This window comes from Idiotropiscis lumnitzeri, chromosome 6 (genome assembly GCF_059441095.1).
Source record: "Idiotropiscis lumnitzeri isolate Australia: NSW breed Sydney's pygmy pipehorse chromosome 6, RoL_Ilum_1.0, whole genome shotgun sequence".
NCBI lineage: Eukaryota > Metazoa > Chordata > Actinopteri > Syngnathiformes > Syngnathidae > Idiotropiscis > Idiotropiscis lumnitzeri.
In genome coordinates, this window is record NC_142396.1 from 17,874,242 (window position 1) to 17,890,848 (window position 16,607).

The 16,607-nt window shown below is 41.5% G+C and overlaps 1 protein-coding gene across 1 annotated transcript in view; it reads left to right on the plus strand.

Annotated features, from left to right (window-relative positions):
- The first annotated feature begins 579 nt into the window (after positions 1-579).
- The window catches only part of nrn1la (neuritin 1-like a), a 72,572-nt gene continuing 56,544 nt past the window's right edge, over positions 580-16,607 (plus strand). The window contains exon 1 of the mRNA XM_088299090.1: positions 580-770. Within this exon, the coding sequence (XP_088155216.1) occupies positions 728-770 (43 nt within the window). The 5' untranslated portion in view covers positions 580-727. The remainder of the gene's footprint in view (positions 771-16,607) is intronic.

The window sequence follows — 16,607 nt, forward strand, 5'->3', positions numbered from 1 at the left end:
AATTGCGTCAGAATGACCCAAGCAGTGTATTTTTTTTAAGAACCCAAATTGGCTTGTTTTAGACCCAACTATATTTACATCTCTTGACTGCACAAAGACTACTGCGGAGTGTTGGGATACATCACCCGTGTCCCTAATGAGAAGAAACGAAATGACGTTTGTGATGGACAGTCGAAACATTCAATCTATCGTAAATGTGGTTTAAAATAATTCCTCATTTTAGATGGCTGATTAAAGCTCTCATTGACCGGCGTGGTCAGTCTTGACTAAATATTCGAATCCCATTTTACTCACTTAATTCCAAGCGCAGTTCTAGGCTGAATTTTCGTTTCTTGCAGTGCTGGGACCACACGCATCTAAAGCAAAAAAAAAAAAAAAAACCTATCACCGCTTGAATTATTCTGAACTGAAACGTAACTGTTTCGCGAATCGGACTACAGTTAGATAAATTTGCCTGCTTCATCACCCCCGTCTGTTCAGGGCAGATGTGGAGGTTCGTCCCCCCCCACCACCTCCCTCTACACCGCCTCCCCCCATCCAGTGCACAGACAGACTCGCCCTCCCCATCAGAGGAGCGCACTGTGCATCCTCTCACTCACTCCGGACTACAACGCTGCACCAAACAGGAGAGAAAGACTTTTAATAGACACTATACCAACTGATTTGATTTGATCTTCAACAAAGCGTGGGGAATCTTCTGCGTGGTTGCGGGACACGTTTCAACACCATGAACTCTGCTTGCTTCTTCGTGCCTGTTGCTTTCCTTCTGCGTAAGTACTGTATTCGAAATAACCTCTAATAAGTTGAGTATGTCGTGTAGTAGAGCCCTTCTTCAAAAACTTGGGTTGACGAGCTGCGTCTAAGTTCCTCACAAAGTGTTCATTCTCAGCAGCACTCTGCTGCAGGTAACGTGTATGCTCAATCTATTTCAAAATAGATTTGGGGTTGCGTGGGCATGAGTGGAGCTTGTAGAACACACCTGGCTGCGTCTCGCTGTAAATAGATGCTGACTCATAACTTGCCTGGAATTTTAGATCATTTTCTCCGGACTGTCATACTTCCGTCCCATCATCAGCCGCAACCAAGTTGGCGCATGCGTCTTTAACCGCTCTTCAACTTTTGCCTAACTAACAATTAGACGCTATCTGTCACACTGAATATTCCATGTCCAAGTCACGTGCGTTAAATGCGCATCAGCTGCCTTCGTAGTTTGTCATCATTACGATCTTCTGGCGGTGGAATGAAGATGCGGAGGGCGGGGAAAGGCGTCCCGCGGGAGCAAGACGCCGTAAGGGTTAGAGCCGGGGAACACACAAGAAAGTTCCAAGATGGAGATAAATGAATAGCATCTGTCCCCCTCCTCTTCTCCCCATCTCCTCTTCCTCACAGCGGAGTCTCATGAGACTTTCCTCAGGTCTTTCTTTCCACACAAAAACAGCCTCTAATAGTTCACTCAGTCACTTGTCACTTTTATAGACTTTTATGTATTGCAATGTATGTGTGTATGAGAGAGAAAGCCCACATATTTGCATATTTAACTTGTTAAATTAATTTATTTATTATTTGTGAGGCAACACTGTGGTTCTGTGTTCAAACTTTGAATTGCTCAATTTGACCTTCCTGCGTGGACTTTGCATGTTCTCCCTGACCTTACGAGTTCATCGCCACCCTCCCACATTCCAGAAACATGTTATGTCATGCATGTTGGGTTCATTGAAGACTCAAATTAGATGTGAATGTTAGCGTAAATGGCTCTTTGTTTAAATGTGTCCTCCGATTGCCTGGCCAACAGCCCAGGGTGTACCCAGCCTCTTACTCAAAAGTCGGCTGGGATGAGGACAAGAGCTATAATGCTTTCTAATCTATGTTCGTCTTTTGTAGAAATACTAAGGTGTGCATACTTCAACTCATGAAAGAGAATGAAGGACATTAAAACTCCTGAAAGATGCGGTAAAATAAGATGTCGTATAGCGGTATTAGGAAGTGAGTGAGTCAGTGATAAAGCAGCTGCATGGCGGTTTTTGTGTTTTGTTGTACAATTTAAGTTCCAACGCTTGCTTGTGATGGCAGTTTGTTCTTTTTCTTTTTGTAGCCACGGCGGATGTTCATAACGAGCTGTAAAACACTACACACACTCATGTGATGCCAAACTAAAACATTTACCCATTTGTCTCCATTGATTGAGTGATGGACAGCATTGTAGCAACAAAGTTCAAATATCGACTGGCCTTCTTGTGCGGCTTTTGCGTGTTATCCCTTTGCTTGTGTTGGCTTCCCTGACATTTATTCAAGTCACTTAATTCTCTATAGCTCAGGTGTCAAACTCTGGTCCTCAACGGTCTTGTGCTTTTTTAGATGTTGGCCTCCTTCAACACACCTGATTCAAATGATCAGCTCTTCAGTAAGCTCTGCTGGAGCAATCCTGATCATTTAAAAACATCTAAAACATACCAGCCCTCGAGGACCGGAGTCTGACCCCTGTTGTCTACAGTATATATGAGTGTGAGTGATCAGTTCATGCCATATCCAACTTCTCACCTTAAGCCAGCTGTCATTGGGCAGTAGGCGGAGTCACACCCTGAACTGGTTGCCAGCCAATTGCAGGGCACACAGAGACAAACAACCATCCGCGCTCACACTCATACCTAGGGGCAATTTAGAGTGTTCAATCAACCTGCCATGCATGTTTTTGGAATGTGGGAGGAAACCGGAGTACCCGGAGGAAACCCACACGGGCACGGGGAGAACATGCAATTGAACCCTGCTCCTCTGAACTGTGAGGCCATCGTGCTAACCAGTCGCCCACTGTGCTGCCCAAATTGGGTATTATATATATATATATAGATGGACTGTTTGGTCCCTGGGACGACGAAATGACCTTCTCTGGAAATACTGTATATTGGAACACAATGATACAGTTTGTGTGAGAGAGAGAGCTCCTTGCAGTCTTATATGGGGCTATCAGTGACTCCAAAATCACATTAATAGCTGTCCACTGGTGAGCTGGGTATTATATTTTAATTGTTCTCCCTCGAGAACTCTTAGAGTATTTCGCTTCCTCCCACATGTTCCCCCTGCAGTGCAGACACTGCAAGTGGAAGCTTCTCCATTGGAACCCTTGTAAAGGTCAATTAGGCCGTTTACTTTGCTGTCTCTGCGATCTTCTCCCCTCGCAGTTCTCAACCATTTTCCCACCTTCTTCTCCCAACACAAAGATCAGGGCAGTTTTTAGCGTGCATTAAAGTTGTGTCATAGGTTTGTCACACACTGAGAGACTAAAACTGCAGCCGTTCCCGACTGAACTCTTGCGCTGTGCACGATGTTCAGAAACTTTAATGGGTGGGCAAATTCTCGACCACTGGTTTTGCACAATTTAGCAACATTGCAGTTTGCTGTCAGTCAAAATGGATATTGTTTTTTCACACAACAAAAATAGAGTTTTGGGTTTCAATCTAGAGGGACCCAGCTGCTGTACATGTATTGTCTTTAACAACAACACTTAACTGTATTCAGAATTTCATGTACCTGTGTAAAAAATACTAAAGCTTTCTGGAACGCTTGCCAAAATGTAAGCGGGATATGTACACACTGCGCCAGTTGCATTCAAGTGAATGGAAGTGAGCTAAGCATCTCGATATTTTCACACTCTTGCCTTGGTACTCTATCTTTTTACGGTTAAATAAAAGTGATAACGTATAATATATTGGATGAGCAGCCAGTTATCAGCAAGAAGCCTGATAATAATTTGATAATCATCCTAATGAATTGAATCAGATTTGTCGGAGGAGGAAAACATCTAAAACGTGCAGGACAGCGGCTCTCGAGGTCCGCAGTGTCCTAAAAGACGACAGTGACGCACCTGCAGGACTGATCAATTCAAACCTGAGATGAACGAGGTTTAAAAAGAACAAATGTCATATTAACGAGCAGGAAAACTGAAGTTAAGATGTCAGCCAAAGTTTAATTAAATTAAGAAAAAAAAAGCAATAATAATTGACGCCACGGTGCACTTCCGTTTTGAGGTTTGGATTATAACTGCACATCTATTCTGCAGACTGATTGCCCAATATGTTGCTCCCTTTTAATATTCCTATGTTTGTCATTTTCATTCCACACGTTGAAATGTTTGAAGGCCTCCTTCTCTCTCTTTGTCGCAACACTTGTAAAAAGTTCTTCCCTTGAAACTGTTGGAGGTACAGCTCCTTTTCATTTGTCCTTCAGAAAATTGCAGGTTTTCTATGCACGCTCTCATTCCATTGCAGCTTTTCTCTTTCACCGCTTCGACTGTCGATTTTATTCTCAACGATTAAGAGCTTTTCTGCAATCTCTTTTAGCTTCAAATCACATTAAAGTGGATGTGTCGAGTGAGTGACCTATGCGGTCCGACCGTTTTACCGACAGGCTTCATAGATGCAGGTTATGATCTCTGTGGCTGCATTCTCTCTTGCTATAGCTTCTCTCTTACGTCTGCTTTCTTCACTAGTCCTTTGGCTCATTCTCTACCATATTGCACTACTCATGTTCATAGCTCCCAGGACAGAATTTTCAATCTGCCACGCCACATAAAATGACAAGAGCAATGACCTTGAGTGACCACTGTTTTCACTGTCAATACCCTTACATGTAATCTTAGCAGACATGGTGGGTGCGTAATTGAGAGGGAGTGCAACACACATACTCACCAAACAGCCCGTTAAAGAAATCATCAGACTACAAGGAGTTCCAGAATGAAAGATGCATCCAATGTATTAATGGTCACTTGATTAATAGATTATGAAAATAAATAATACAAAGGAGGTGAGGCTAGAATGATTTTTCTGACTACTTCACATGAGCACCCTCTCTGCCATCTTTTGGAAGATTTTTATGACCTCGCTCTGGTCAAATAGAGTTTTGGGCAGGATGCTGGAACGTTTGTTTGTTTTCAGAACTTTATTTTGAGAGCCTCTTGACTTTCTACTGTGAATAGTTTATGGCTATGTCTCGATTCTTCGGGATTTCAAGTCAACTTTAATGGTGATTTGCCCCCATTCTGGTTCAGCGCTTTCTTTTTCCTTTTTTAGTTGTTTTGATAATAGGATCATTTATATAATACATTTCACAACAGCTGACGCTTTAACAAAACATTTTATATTCATGAAACATGAAATAACAATAATTCAACAACAACGACAGTAAAAGCACTACATTAAAATTAATTAATGATACTAACGCATTTTGAGTAGGCACCAGAAAACAGAAGAACCATGACAATCTCATCTTGAGTCGAAAGCCAAAGAATAAAGATGTGTCTTCAAAGTTTTAAAAGCGGACAAAGAGGGGACTTTCCTAACATTTAATGGAAGGTCTTTCCAGAGGGAAGGACCTGCAACAGATAAGGCTTGAGTCCCTCTGAGGCTCTGCTCATTCCTCTGCACCTCCATTAGTGTCTGGTCTTCAGGCTTGAGGCAGCAGCTTGGTGTGTAGGTGCGGAGGAGCAAAGAAAGGTACGCTAGGGTGAGGCGTTACAAATTGGAAGACAAACAGAAGTATCTTAAAATGAACTCTCAAGTGCACTGGGAGCCAGTGAAGAGAGGCCTGAATTGGGGTTACGTGCTCCCTCTTCCGAGCTCCAGTTAAAAGGCGAGCAGCCACATTTTGCCCCAACCGGAGACACTTGAGGCAGGACTGGCAAGTGGGAAATAAAATGCATTGCAGTAATCCACCTGGGATGTAACAAAGGCATGGATTACTATTCTTAACTGCTGCTGAGAAAGGAATGGCTTCATGAAGGAAGCTGGATCTAAAAACAGCAGATTTGCCAGTCCAATGTAAAGTCAGTATGCAATTTAAAACCAAGTTCGAGACTGTTGGCTTCAGATGAAACGCCAGGTTGCCCAGGTCAACAGGGTGGAATGTATAAGGGTCACTGGGACCCAATACCATACCTTGTGTTTTCTTTTCGTTTGAATTCAGTGACAACCAGGCGTTGATTTCCTCTAGACAGGGCAAAAGTGGTCCTAAGGAGAAAGCATATTTTTTTCTTAGTGGGACTTAGATCTGATTGTCATCCGCGTAGCAGTGGTAGGAAATTCAGTGTTTTTGTAGGGGCAGCAAATACGGTGAATACAGCAAGAGCCCCAAAATAGAACCCTGTGGAACACCATATGAGAGAGGGGCAGACCGGGGCTTGGTCTTTGGTAATTGTAATACCCAAGTAAACGGATTCATTTTTACTGTTCTTAATGGACACAGTTTTACACTTATTGAGAATCAGAGGCATTAGAAAACTTATGGCAATAGAGACTTAGTTTCCATCCCTTAGAAAAAATGTTTTTTCATCATTTTATCGATGGTAGAGTCCAAAACTAACTTTAATCATCTGGGCAAAAAAATAAAAAAATAAATAAAATCATTATTCAGTCAGCAAATTGGGCGCCAATTATCTCAGAGTAGTTTGTCCTTATATAGTTTAGGAATTAAGAGTTATTTTTTGGGTCAGGGTAGTGGGGAGACATTAATTCTTAATACATTCCAAAAAGTCTATGTAAAAAGGGAGTCAAATCAGTAACACACAACTAACACATTTCAGATAACAGTCCATCAAACCGTGGAGATTTATTTCTTTTGAATTTTTTTTAGTTCATTCATAACTTTCTGTATTTCTTTAGTGGTTATATAAGCCTGCCATTGATCTCTCTGTCCGCCTCATCGTCTTTGTTGAAAGGGAGTTTAGGAAATTAACAGTAGCCGTAGGGTTTCATTTAGGGCTATAGAGCTCTTTCAGGAAAATTGAGCAGTTTTGCGCTGATCTTCAGTAATAGTTGTATTAATGTTTCGTTTATTAATATCGTTGTTGGTGGAATGATGTTTCTCTCAGATGTAGAAATGATGAGAGTTATTATATAATCAGGAGAGTTACTCTCCTTCTTCCAGCCACTTCCAGCGAGACCTAATGAAAGCTCCTTTTGCTATTTGGCGATACAATTTAATTTGCGAGTGAGCTAGTTCTTCTCTTTCTTCTTCTGTGAAGGACTGGGGGTGTTTGCGGGATAAGTTGGTTATGCTAGAGACAATCTTCAACTCCTCCGCTTTACTGGCTTTGACTGATTGAGCACCACACTTTCTTAGAAATGTTCCCGTCTCATATTTGAGAAGTTCCCAGTTAAGCCCAAAACCTTTTTCTTTGTTTGCTTTAGACCAGTCGAATGAAATCACATCCTTAATCTAATTTTGAACTTCAATCTTTTGTAGTAATGAACAGTTAGGCTTCCACTCGCTTGATTGTGAGGTGAGTATGAGCCTTGCAGAGAAATTAACAGCTATGCATATGGCTTTATGATCAATTAAAGGCGTTGCACAGATGCTGACATGAAACATCCCGTGTTTAAACTATCAGATATTAGCCATAAATCTTGTCTAGATTGCCTAGAGCCTGTTTTATTGCTCCAAGTTAGTATATAATCCGTTATTAGGGTTCTTCTTTCTCCATATATCGACCAAATTAAATCTTATTAAGTCAGCTAAATACGACTCTGTAGGATTTTGCTGAGAAGGTGGTAGTTAATCTATTGAACCATTCAACATTGTGTTGAAATCCCTTCCTACCAGTACAATTGCATTTGGGAATTTTGCCAGCCAGCCTTAAAAAAATCTTCACTGCACAGTAGAAGGGTTAGAAATGTTTTCTTTGTGTTTTAACCACTGTAAAATCAACTCATATTGTTGAATGGCAAATGACGTGACTGCGTGGATCACATTTTGTGGTCAGAACATTCCCTTTAAACCTGTTGCCTAAGGAGCTAATACTGCTGAGCGCTCTGTTCAAACCAATCGATTCTCCACTTACATGGACTGAAGTGGACAAGAGCATGAATGCGCACACAAACGCTGCAGAGTTATTTTTCAGACATTTTGCTACGCTCAAGTTGCGTCAACTCTCAGGAGGAAGACGGCGGATGACAGCGGGCAGCCAGCAGGCGGCCCCGGCTCTTAACGCCCCCCCCCTTCCCTCCATAGTTAACAGTAGGAGAACAGAACGGCTAATAGCAACAATTAGATTCAGACCGTTAAAACAAAAAGCGTTAAAAACTAAATTTGCGCTTTACTATCCATCTTGGATTTTCAATGGTGTGTTGTAGTTTCAGCGGCGTGTTGTAGTTACATCGCCTACAGTCGAAAAACTGGAGCCGATCCTAAATCCAAATAAATGTGCACGTCTCCCACTTGAGCCTCTGTAAATATCCCGACTGGTGCTTTTATGCCGTGCATCCTCACCGTGATCAGCAAAGAAGCGGTGTGCGCTCCTCCCAGTAGTTTTGCTCACTTCCAAAGTTCCTCCTTCTCATATAAATCAGCTCTGGAGAGGTTAATTCTTTTGATATGGTGAAGTGGTCATAGGCAGGGATTTCCACATGAATTTGGTGCCAATTAATCACCGTTTTTGGACTTGTTTTTGGAATTGTGCACAGAATTATGTAAATACACATATACAGTCAGCAATCCAATGTTGCTGTTGTACGTTTATAAGGATCCAAACTTCCAAACAAACGCAATATACCCCACATTAGCCTGCCTGTCTGAAGTCTCCGTGTACTTCTCCATCGCTACAGATTGTCAAAGTCCATTAAAAACTTCAAGTTGCATAAACTAATCCAGATATTAATGTTGGACTATCATTTGCTAAGAAAAGGTGACAGCCTAGCTTCATGGTAAAGTTCATGGGCTTGTGGTATATGTTCCTTTTTTTAGTGCAAAGGTCAAATCCCCCTATTGTCCTCTGTATCGTAAGAGTCCATGAGGAGAAAGGGGGCGAAAAACATCCATCCATTATCTATACCGCTTCTCCTCACTAGGGTCACGGGGGGTGCTGGAGCCTATCCCAGCTATCGTCGGGCAGTAGCCGTGGGACACCCTGAACTGGTTGCCAGCCAATCGCTGGGCACACAGAGACAAACAACCATCCGCGCTCAGACTCATACCTAGGGGAAATTTAGAGTGTTCAATCCACCTGCCATGCTTGTTTTTGGAATGTGGGAGGAAACCGGAGTACCCGGAGGAAACCGACACAGGCACGAGAACATGCAAACTCCACACAGGAAGGCCGGAGCCGGAATCGAACCCACGACCATGCTAACCAGTTGTCCACCGTGCCGCCCGGGGTAACAAACAGTTTAATAAATTAGTAAAGTCCAACTTTAGTTAGAGTTATGTTTTTTTTCCCTTTTTTTAATTGTAACCAACCTCCAAAATGTGAACGCTATAGGAGTGAGAGTCATGCCGAAAGAGCGAAAGAGAGCAGGACGTCACGTGGAGTCAGCCTAAACTACAATTTACCTCACGAATGGAAAATGGAAAAATGAGTGAAAAAATACAACAGGACAAAATGTAAAGTCTCGGTGGGCCTGATTGAAGAAGTGGCTGAGCTGTCGTTTGCCGGCCATTTAAGACCGAAAGACAATAAACAATTGTAAATTTCAGCAATACTATACAACACAATCTGTACTATTCTACAATGTCTTTTATTTTAGTTTTACCATTCTTTTTATACCAGAGGCGTGCAGTCAGATCATGCATTGCTTTCTCTTCTGGCCGAAGCACCATTTTACTAAGTTACTAAAATGAAATTGTATTCATTTATTTTCAGCAGTCTTTTATCCTCATTCCAGTAGTGAATATGTTGTTGTTGTTATTGTTTTTTTTTTTGGGGGGGGGGGTCCAATCTGATTTCATTTTACTGTGGCCATCTCAAAGTAATCTGCCCAGACACAACACAAAATGAAGTGTGCAGGCTAAAACGCGTGTTCATGTTGTGTCGGACCGTTGCTTGTTCTTGTGTGACCAGCAAAGCCGCGGAGTACAAGTTGTTTGTTGTTTTTTTTTTTTTTATTGCAACAAGAAAAACTGCTTAGAAATTAAACCAATGTAGTGTGGAGTTTCCACTGCATTCGTCTTAGCCTCTTAAGATTTTTTGGTCTCTCTGCATCCCTCTACAGATGACAGAGGATGTAGTTTAAATACACGGCACGAGTTGCAACAATATGAAGTGACGTTACCATAAAAAAAATATGTCCCGTGTGCTTGTGTGTGTTTGCATGCCTCAGCTCATGTGTGTCCGTGGGAGGAAAAGGAAGCTGGACACAGCTTAGCTTTGTGGCAACCAGCAAAAGCACAATTACAGCCAACAACAACAAAAAATAAGACTACATTGACGCAGCGTGGTAGAAAATCTGCAAAGATGGAAACAAATGTAAAATGTCCTACACTCCCTTTTTACCCCTTTAAGAGTCCCGATTTTTCCCACTCTCAGATTGAAAAATGCATTATGTATAATGTAATTGAATTGAATGGAAATTAAATCTGCGCAGCAAGAAGTGGCGGTACAAACGTGACATGGCCAGGAAAATGATCTGAGCAATTCTGTTGTTCTCGTCTGTCTCGTCATACTCTATAGTTGATGTTTTTGTTGTTGGAAAAAGAATTGGAGTTCTAAAAGTACATCAGAGCGTTATCCAGGTATGTGGCCCACAACCTTTTTTTCCCCATGACTTTTACACTCACCTTGTGTCGCTAAGTACTTTATGTGTACCATGGCTTTGACTTTGTTGGAGAGTCCAATCTATGTTTCTGGTTTGACTCTCATTCAACTTTCAGGGCTACTTTGTCATTTGTCTTTAACAAGCTTGTCAGAACTTGCTAATGATGGCAGATCCCAGAAAAATGAGTGTACGACATGTTCAGCATTACAGTCGGATCATCGTTTCCTTTGTTTTGTGGTCCTTTATAGCTCTTTCTTTTTTCTCTTTCTTAAAAATTCCCGATGGAGTTGATGTGTGCTTCGGGCAGCCTTCATTTGAACAAGCCCTTTCCTAGTTTTTATTGCCTATATCTTGAAGTGAAAACACATTTTTGGAAGGTTAAAGTACCTGCAGGCATAACAATGAATGGTGTTCTTGCTCTCAGAATATTCCGCCCACTTGTGATGGGGATGCCATAAATTCATGAAGTTTTGCTCTGCCCCATGACTGTTCTTGGAGACATTGTAAGCTGTTGTTTGCCCAAATTGGATGCAATAAGGAGGGAAAGTCACAAGTGATTGAAATGATCTTACTATCAAGTTGCATGTTCCATGACAGATTCCCTCAATCCATTCAAAGAATCAAAGAGCAAACTACTCAAAGTCAAGGTGTTGTGATGTTTTGTCCTTCCTTTTGCTCCACTGTTCTAACTTCACACTAAGGAATATGGATATTGGGGAAAAAAAATATGGTCAGTAGCTGGTGCGTTAGACCGAGGGGCAAGTTCGCCGCTAGCTCCACTATTTAGTATTTGTCATTGCTCCTCCCCAACCCACAACTGGGCAAGGAAATACTTAAACCTATTTGGGGAAAAAAAGCTTGCAAAAACAACAACAGATGGGGGGAATCCCCTTTGCAGAATGCAGAGTGGGCAACATTTCACATATAATATGGTACTCCACATGCCCACTTCACAGCTCTTATCCTTGATCTGTAATCACCAGATGCTGTGAGTAATGTGTTTTAATCATTTGCGGAATACTGGAACCATGTAAGCCAGAGTTGTCATTGGTGAAAGCTATAGTCTTATTGTTGAAGTGTTTTGGTTGGAATTTTTGTTCATGGACCCAAAAGAACATTTGTGACATCATACCCTATTGTGAGGTGAAGGCTCCCAGGTTCTTTGACACGAACGTCATCCAATTATACTTTGCTTATTACACTGGGGTACAATCATGCTAAAATAGAAAAGGGTCTTCACCAAACAGTTTCCAACTGTTCCATTTCCAAACATGTCTTGGCAAGCAGAAAAATTACAATTAATTGACAACTCAGGTGCTTTGCAACCTCTCTGAATCTCAGAACTACTATAAGTTGAATGTGAGTGTGCCCACGGAGCATTGCACACAAACACTATACATCTCTGTGTGGGTGTGCGTGTGTGTGTGTGTGTCTGGGTGCTAACTGTGATAAGTTACAGCAGCCACTTCAGGTGCTGAAGTCAATAAAAGCTCATTAACTCAACAAGCAGGTCGGTGGCTCCGTCCAACATGATCCACCTCCCACTTTGTCTTTCTTGCAGGGAGGTAAGGTGCGCATGTGGGCGGCTGCGCTTTTCCCTACGTATGCATTCATGTGTGAGCCGCTGGATCAATGGCCGCACATGGTTCATTTCCTCTGACTTTAGAAAGACATGGAGGGACATTGTTGGGAAGAGAAGGGAACAAATGAAAAAAAACTTCACAATAATATGATGAATTAAAGTAGTCAATATGACAAAGGTTGTTATAATAATTTACACTAATACCAATCTTTTTTTAAATATTTACTCGTTTCCTAGTCTTCAGGGAACATTTACTTTCCATCCATCCATTTTGCGATCCACTTCTCCTCATGTGGGTTGCAGGCATGATGGAGCCCATCCCAGCTGTGTTTGGGCAGTAGGCGGGGGACACCCTGAACTGGTTGCCAGTCAATCGCAGGGCACACATAGACAAACAACAATTCTCATTTACAATCACACCAAGGGACAATTTAGAGTGTTCAATCAACCTACCATGCATGTCTTTGGAATCTGGAAGGAAACCGGAGTTTCATGTTTTGGCCTTGTGTTCCTGTGTCTTGTCTCGTCAAGTCTATTGTGTCCACCTGTGTTCGTTTACCCAGGCCCTTGTGTTAACCAATCCGGTCCTTCCAACCCGCCGTGTCTTGTCCAGGTTATCCTCGTTGTCTCGTCAATTTGTGTGTATTTAGTTCCCCGGTTGCTTTCTGTTCTTGTTGGTCCATTCTGTCACGTACCGGGTTGTGGTTGAGGTTGAGAAGGACTCAAATGCAGGGAAGTGAGGAGTAGGAAACGCAAGGGTTTTTTATTAAACGAAAACGAAAGGCAAACCTAGAACTTGGAAAAACTAAATTATCACAAACTACAAACGAACAGGCACGAACAAAACACAATGACTTAACAAAACTAAACTGGACTGCGAGACAGGTACATGAACATTAGACAACGACGACAGCGACAGGGACAAGCGACAGTGACAACAAGGAGCACCTGGACAAGACACGGAGGGTTGGAAGGACCGGATTGGTTGACACAAGGGCTTGGGTAAACGAACACAGGTGGACACAATAGACTTGCCGAGACAAGACACAGGAACACAAGGCCAAAACATGAAACTAAATACGAAACCAAAAATAACAAATACAAATCATGACAGAACCCTAAGATGGGGTATATTCCGGATTGGTCGCCAGTCAATTGTGGGCACTTTCAGACAAGCACCTTTTTCACATTTCGCCCAAAAAACGTAAAAACAATGTCATTGAGCAGCTAACTGGACAAGAAGCAATGCATTACAATAGCAACTGGCAGCTCGTAGTTCTTCGTGTGACGTCATTCCTGAAGAATACCGGTGATTGCCGAACAAAAAGCATTTTTGTTGTTAGATCATTGCTATGGGTCTCACTATGAATCGAGGACCTTTGCGTCTAAAAAAAATAATGTGAGTATTCTTAAAATAGATTTTTTAGGTACTTAAAATACGTTGGGTCAAGCTTACCTCCCACTTTGTCTTTAAGGACATGTCCATTATGCTGTTCTCCATCTCCAGTTCTTCCTGACAGTGGTAGTAGAGGAGCAGAAGAAGGCTGGATGTGGACAGAATCTAAATAAATCATTCCAAAACTGCAGAATGTTATAACATACCATGAAAAACGTGGCTGCACTATTGATCGTGTAAGGCATGTCTGCATTCCAGTTCTGAGTTGTTAGGGTTGAATCCTATGAGCTTGTGTGTTTTCGTGCTTGCATGTTTTTTTCTGGATATACGTTCAGTTTTTCCTATCTTCCCAAAACATGTATGTTAGGTTAATAGATGAATTGATGATGAAACATGAGAAAGCTGTCTTTCATGATCATTTCATCTAAAATATGAGAAAGTTGAAAAAAATATTGTACGAGGGATGAAATTTTGGTCCTGCTTTGCAGTATGTTAGTTTATAGGTAGATACTGCACTTTATTGATCCCCAGGGAAATTATAGTCTCCAGTAGCAACAACAATGGGAACAAAACTTCTTAAGCATCAAATTACAGCGAGCAAGTCACTGAAACTTTGCAGCATCATAGGTCAGTGGTAATAATTTAAAAAAAAATCAAGTCAAGTAAAAATCTGATGAAAGCAAACTGTATTTAAAAAGCAATTCAAAGCAAATTAATTTCTTTCATGTGATGCATGCCGCTGTAAGCCATAGAAAATGTTGATGCTGAAAGGAAATGCTCCTTTTTTTTTTTTTTTTAGCAAATCTGTTGGGGTGTACTCATTTTATTGAGCACTCTGAGGTACAGTTTCAAACACTTATGCTCTGGCTATGAAGAGCTCATGTCACAATTAATTGAGGCACATTGACGGAATCCTAAACAGGAGACATGTTCCACTAGTTGCGAATTCAGAAGCACAACATCAACATTTTAAAACATTTATACATGCACAACACAAGAGATTTAAGAGCAGCAGGAATACATTAATTGGCACTAGTACTAGTTACTAACATTGTCGTGGCAGCGTTCAGTTCTTACTCAGTGTCAGTGTGAGTGTGAAATTTTGTTTTTCTTGCCTGCAACTAAGTGGCAACCTGTTCAAAGTGTTGTCCGCCTTTTACACAAAGTCAGCTGGGAAAGGCTCCAGCGCCCTGCAACCCTGAGCGGGATAGTCGGTGTTGATAGTGAATGGATAGTCGTAGTACCAGTTTTACACCTCCTAGACACTTTAAAATTATTCCTTCGCGCCTGATTACTAGTGATGGGAGAATGAAGCTTCGAATCTGCTTCATGAAACAGTTGTTTTATTTTTGACTCCTCTTGGTGGCACTGTTGGTTTAAATCAAGGGTTTAAAAAAGTCAGTGTGCTTTCAGCCCAATGTTAATCAGAGAGCGTCATCTAGAGTCCAAAAATACCACAACTGGTTCATGAAGCAGATTTGAAGCTTCATTTGCCCATCACTAGTGATTACCACTCTCGAGTTCACGCAGTTCTCCAATGAATTCAAGCGTGCTTGCTTTCACCTTTATATTTATCACTCCCAGTTAAAGCATACGGTTAAATTGACCCAGAAAACAAAAGAGATTAATGTTAAAAAACACCACATTTTCCCCCCCCAAACAAATGTCAATGAGTTAAATACTAACATATAATCAAAAAACCTAATTATAATAATGTATGATGATAATGATGGACAGCCATATAGTGGGACAACACTATCATCCTCAATTATAGCATACAATATGATGATTTCCATTGTTTTTGTTTCCTGGATTCCTTCCTCTCAAGCCACCTACATGTGCCCAAAATGAAGAAAATTGAGAAATTCTTGCAGACGTCACATCAATAAACGTGATTTGTATTTCATAATCAACAACTTCCCTTTTTATGAATGTTTGTAATGTGGATGGTCTTCTTAATTGGTTGAACAGCGAGTGTCAGTGCAACTGTATGCCGTCTCTGATCCATCACCCCAACTTTGCCCCCATCATTATTGTGTCGTTTAGCACCCCCGCCTTGTTTAGTGTGGGGGATTGGAGTGTTCAGGCTATGTGCTCACACTCCCTCTCAACACTTCCCCTTGCCAACTGCTTCCTTATTGTTTTACATACCACCCAACACATTTTTTTCGTTTTTTTTTTTTTTAACGCATCAATCTTTCATTATGGCTGCATCGTCGACTCCTCTCAACAAGCTTTTAGGCTGCATAATGTGCCAAGTAGTGGCCAGCAGCTCCTTGCTGATCATCGATCCGATTTATTACCTTGGTAGAGCATTGCATCGCTCCACTGAAATGTGGCTTTCAGTAGATTCTGGAAGGTGAAGTGCCTTGCTTCAGGGCACATTGGTATAACATACAGCGGGAGGAGGAGGGAAAAGTTGCAGGTATCCAATTTGTAATACACATTCCCACAACACTTGGGCATCCTCAGTGGACAGTTTTGTGGTTGCCCTTCATTAAAAGAATATGCAGTGCATGGAAAAAACGCTTGGGACACCACTCTTTATCAGTTCATGAATAAATTAATCAGGGGTTGAGCTCGACCCTTTGGTTCCCGCCTGAATCTTAATTCTTCATCTTACTAAGTCAATTCTCAATTACAGAGTTTGGGCCCGAGCCCTGCTGCTAAAATGCGAGAAGAACTGATGCCCCCCACCTCAAAGGCTTACAATTTCCAATAGATGGTGGCAAAGCTCTGCTTTTTAAAATTTGAATTTGGACTATGGCTTGTGTGAAAGAAGCTCTTTGCGTAACTTTCATATAGCTACTTGGCAACAAGATGGCGCCAAAGCAGTACTTTCTACAATATTAGACAGGGCTTTGGCATGAGAGCAAAAACAGCAAAAAAGAGAGTCTTTCAGCAAATTTAAGAGGATCGTTCCAAGAAAAAAAAATAAAATAAGAAATCTGGAGATACGTTAATTCATTCGCGAGTTGCAGATTGTGAATAAGTGTGGCAACATATAATCCTGGGATAAGTGGCCAAAATGTATAATGTTAGGGATAATTAAGTTGGGTTTAAGTGGACCGCACACATACTGATAATCCATCCGAATTTAATAATTTTCCCA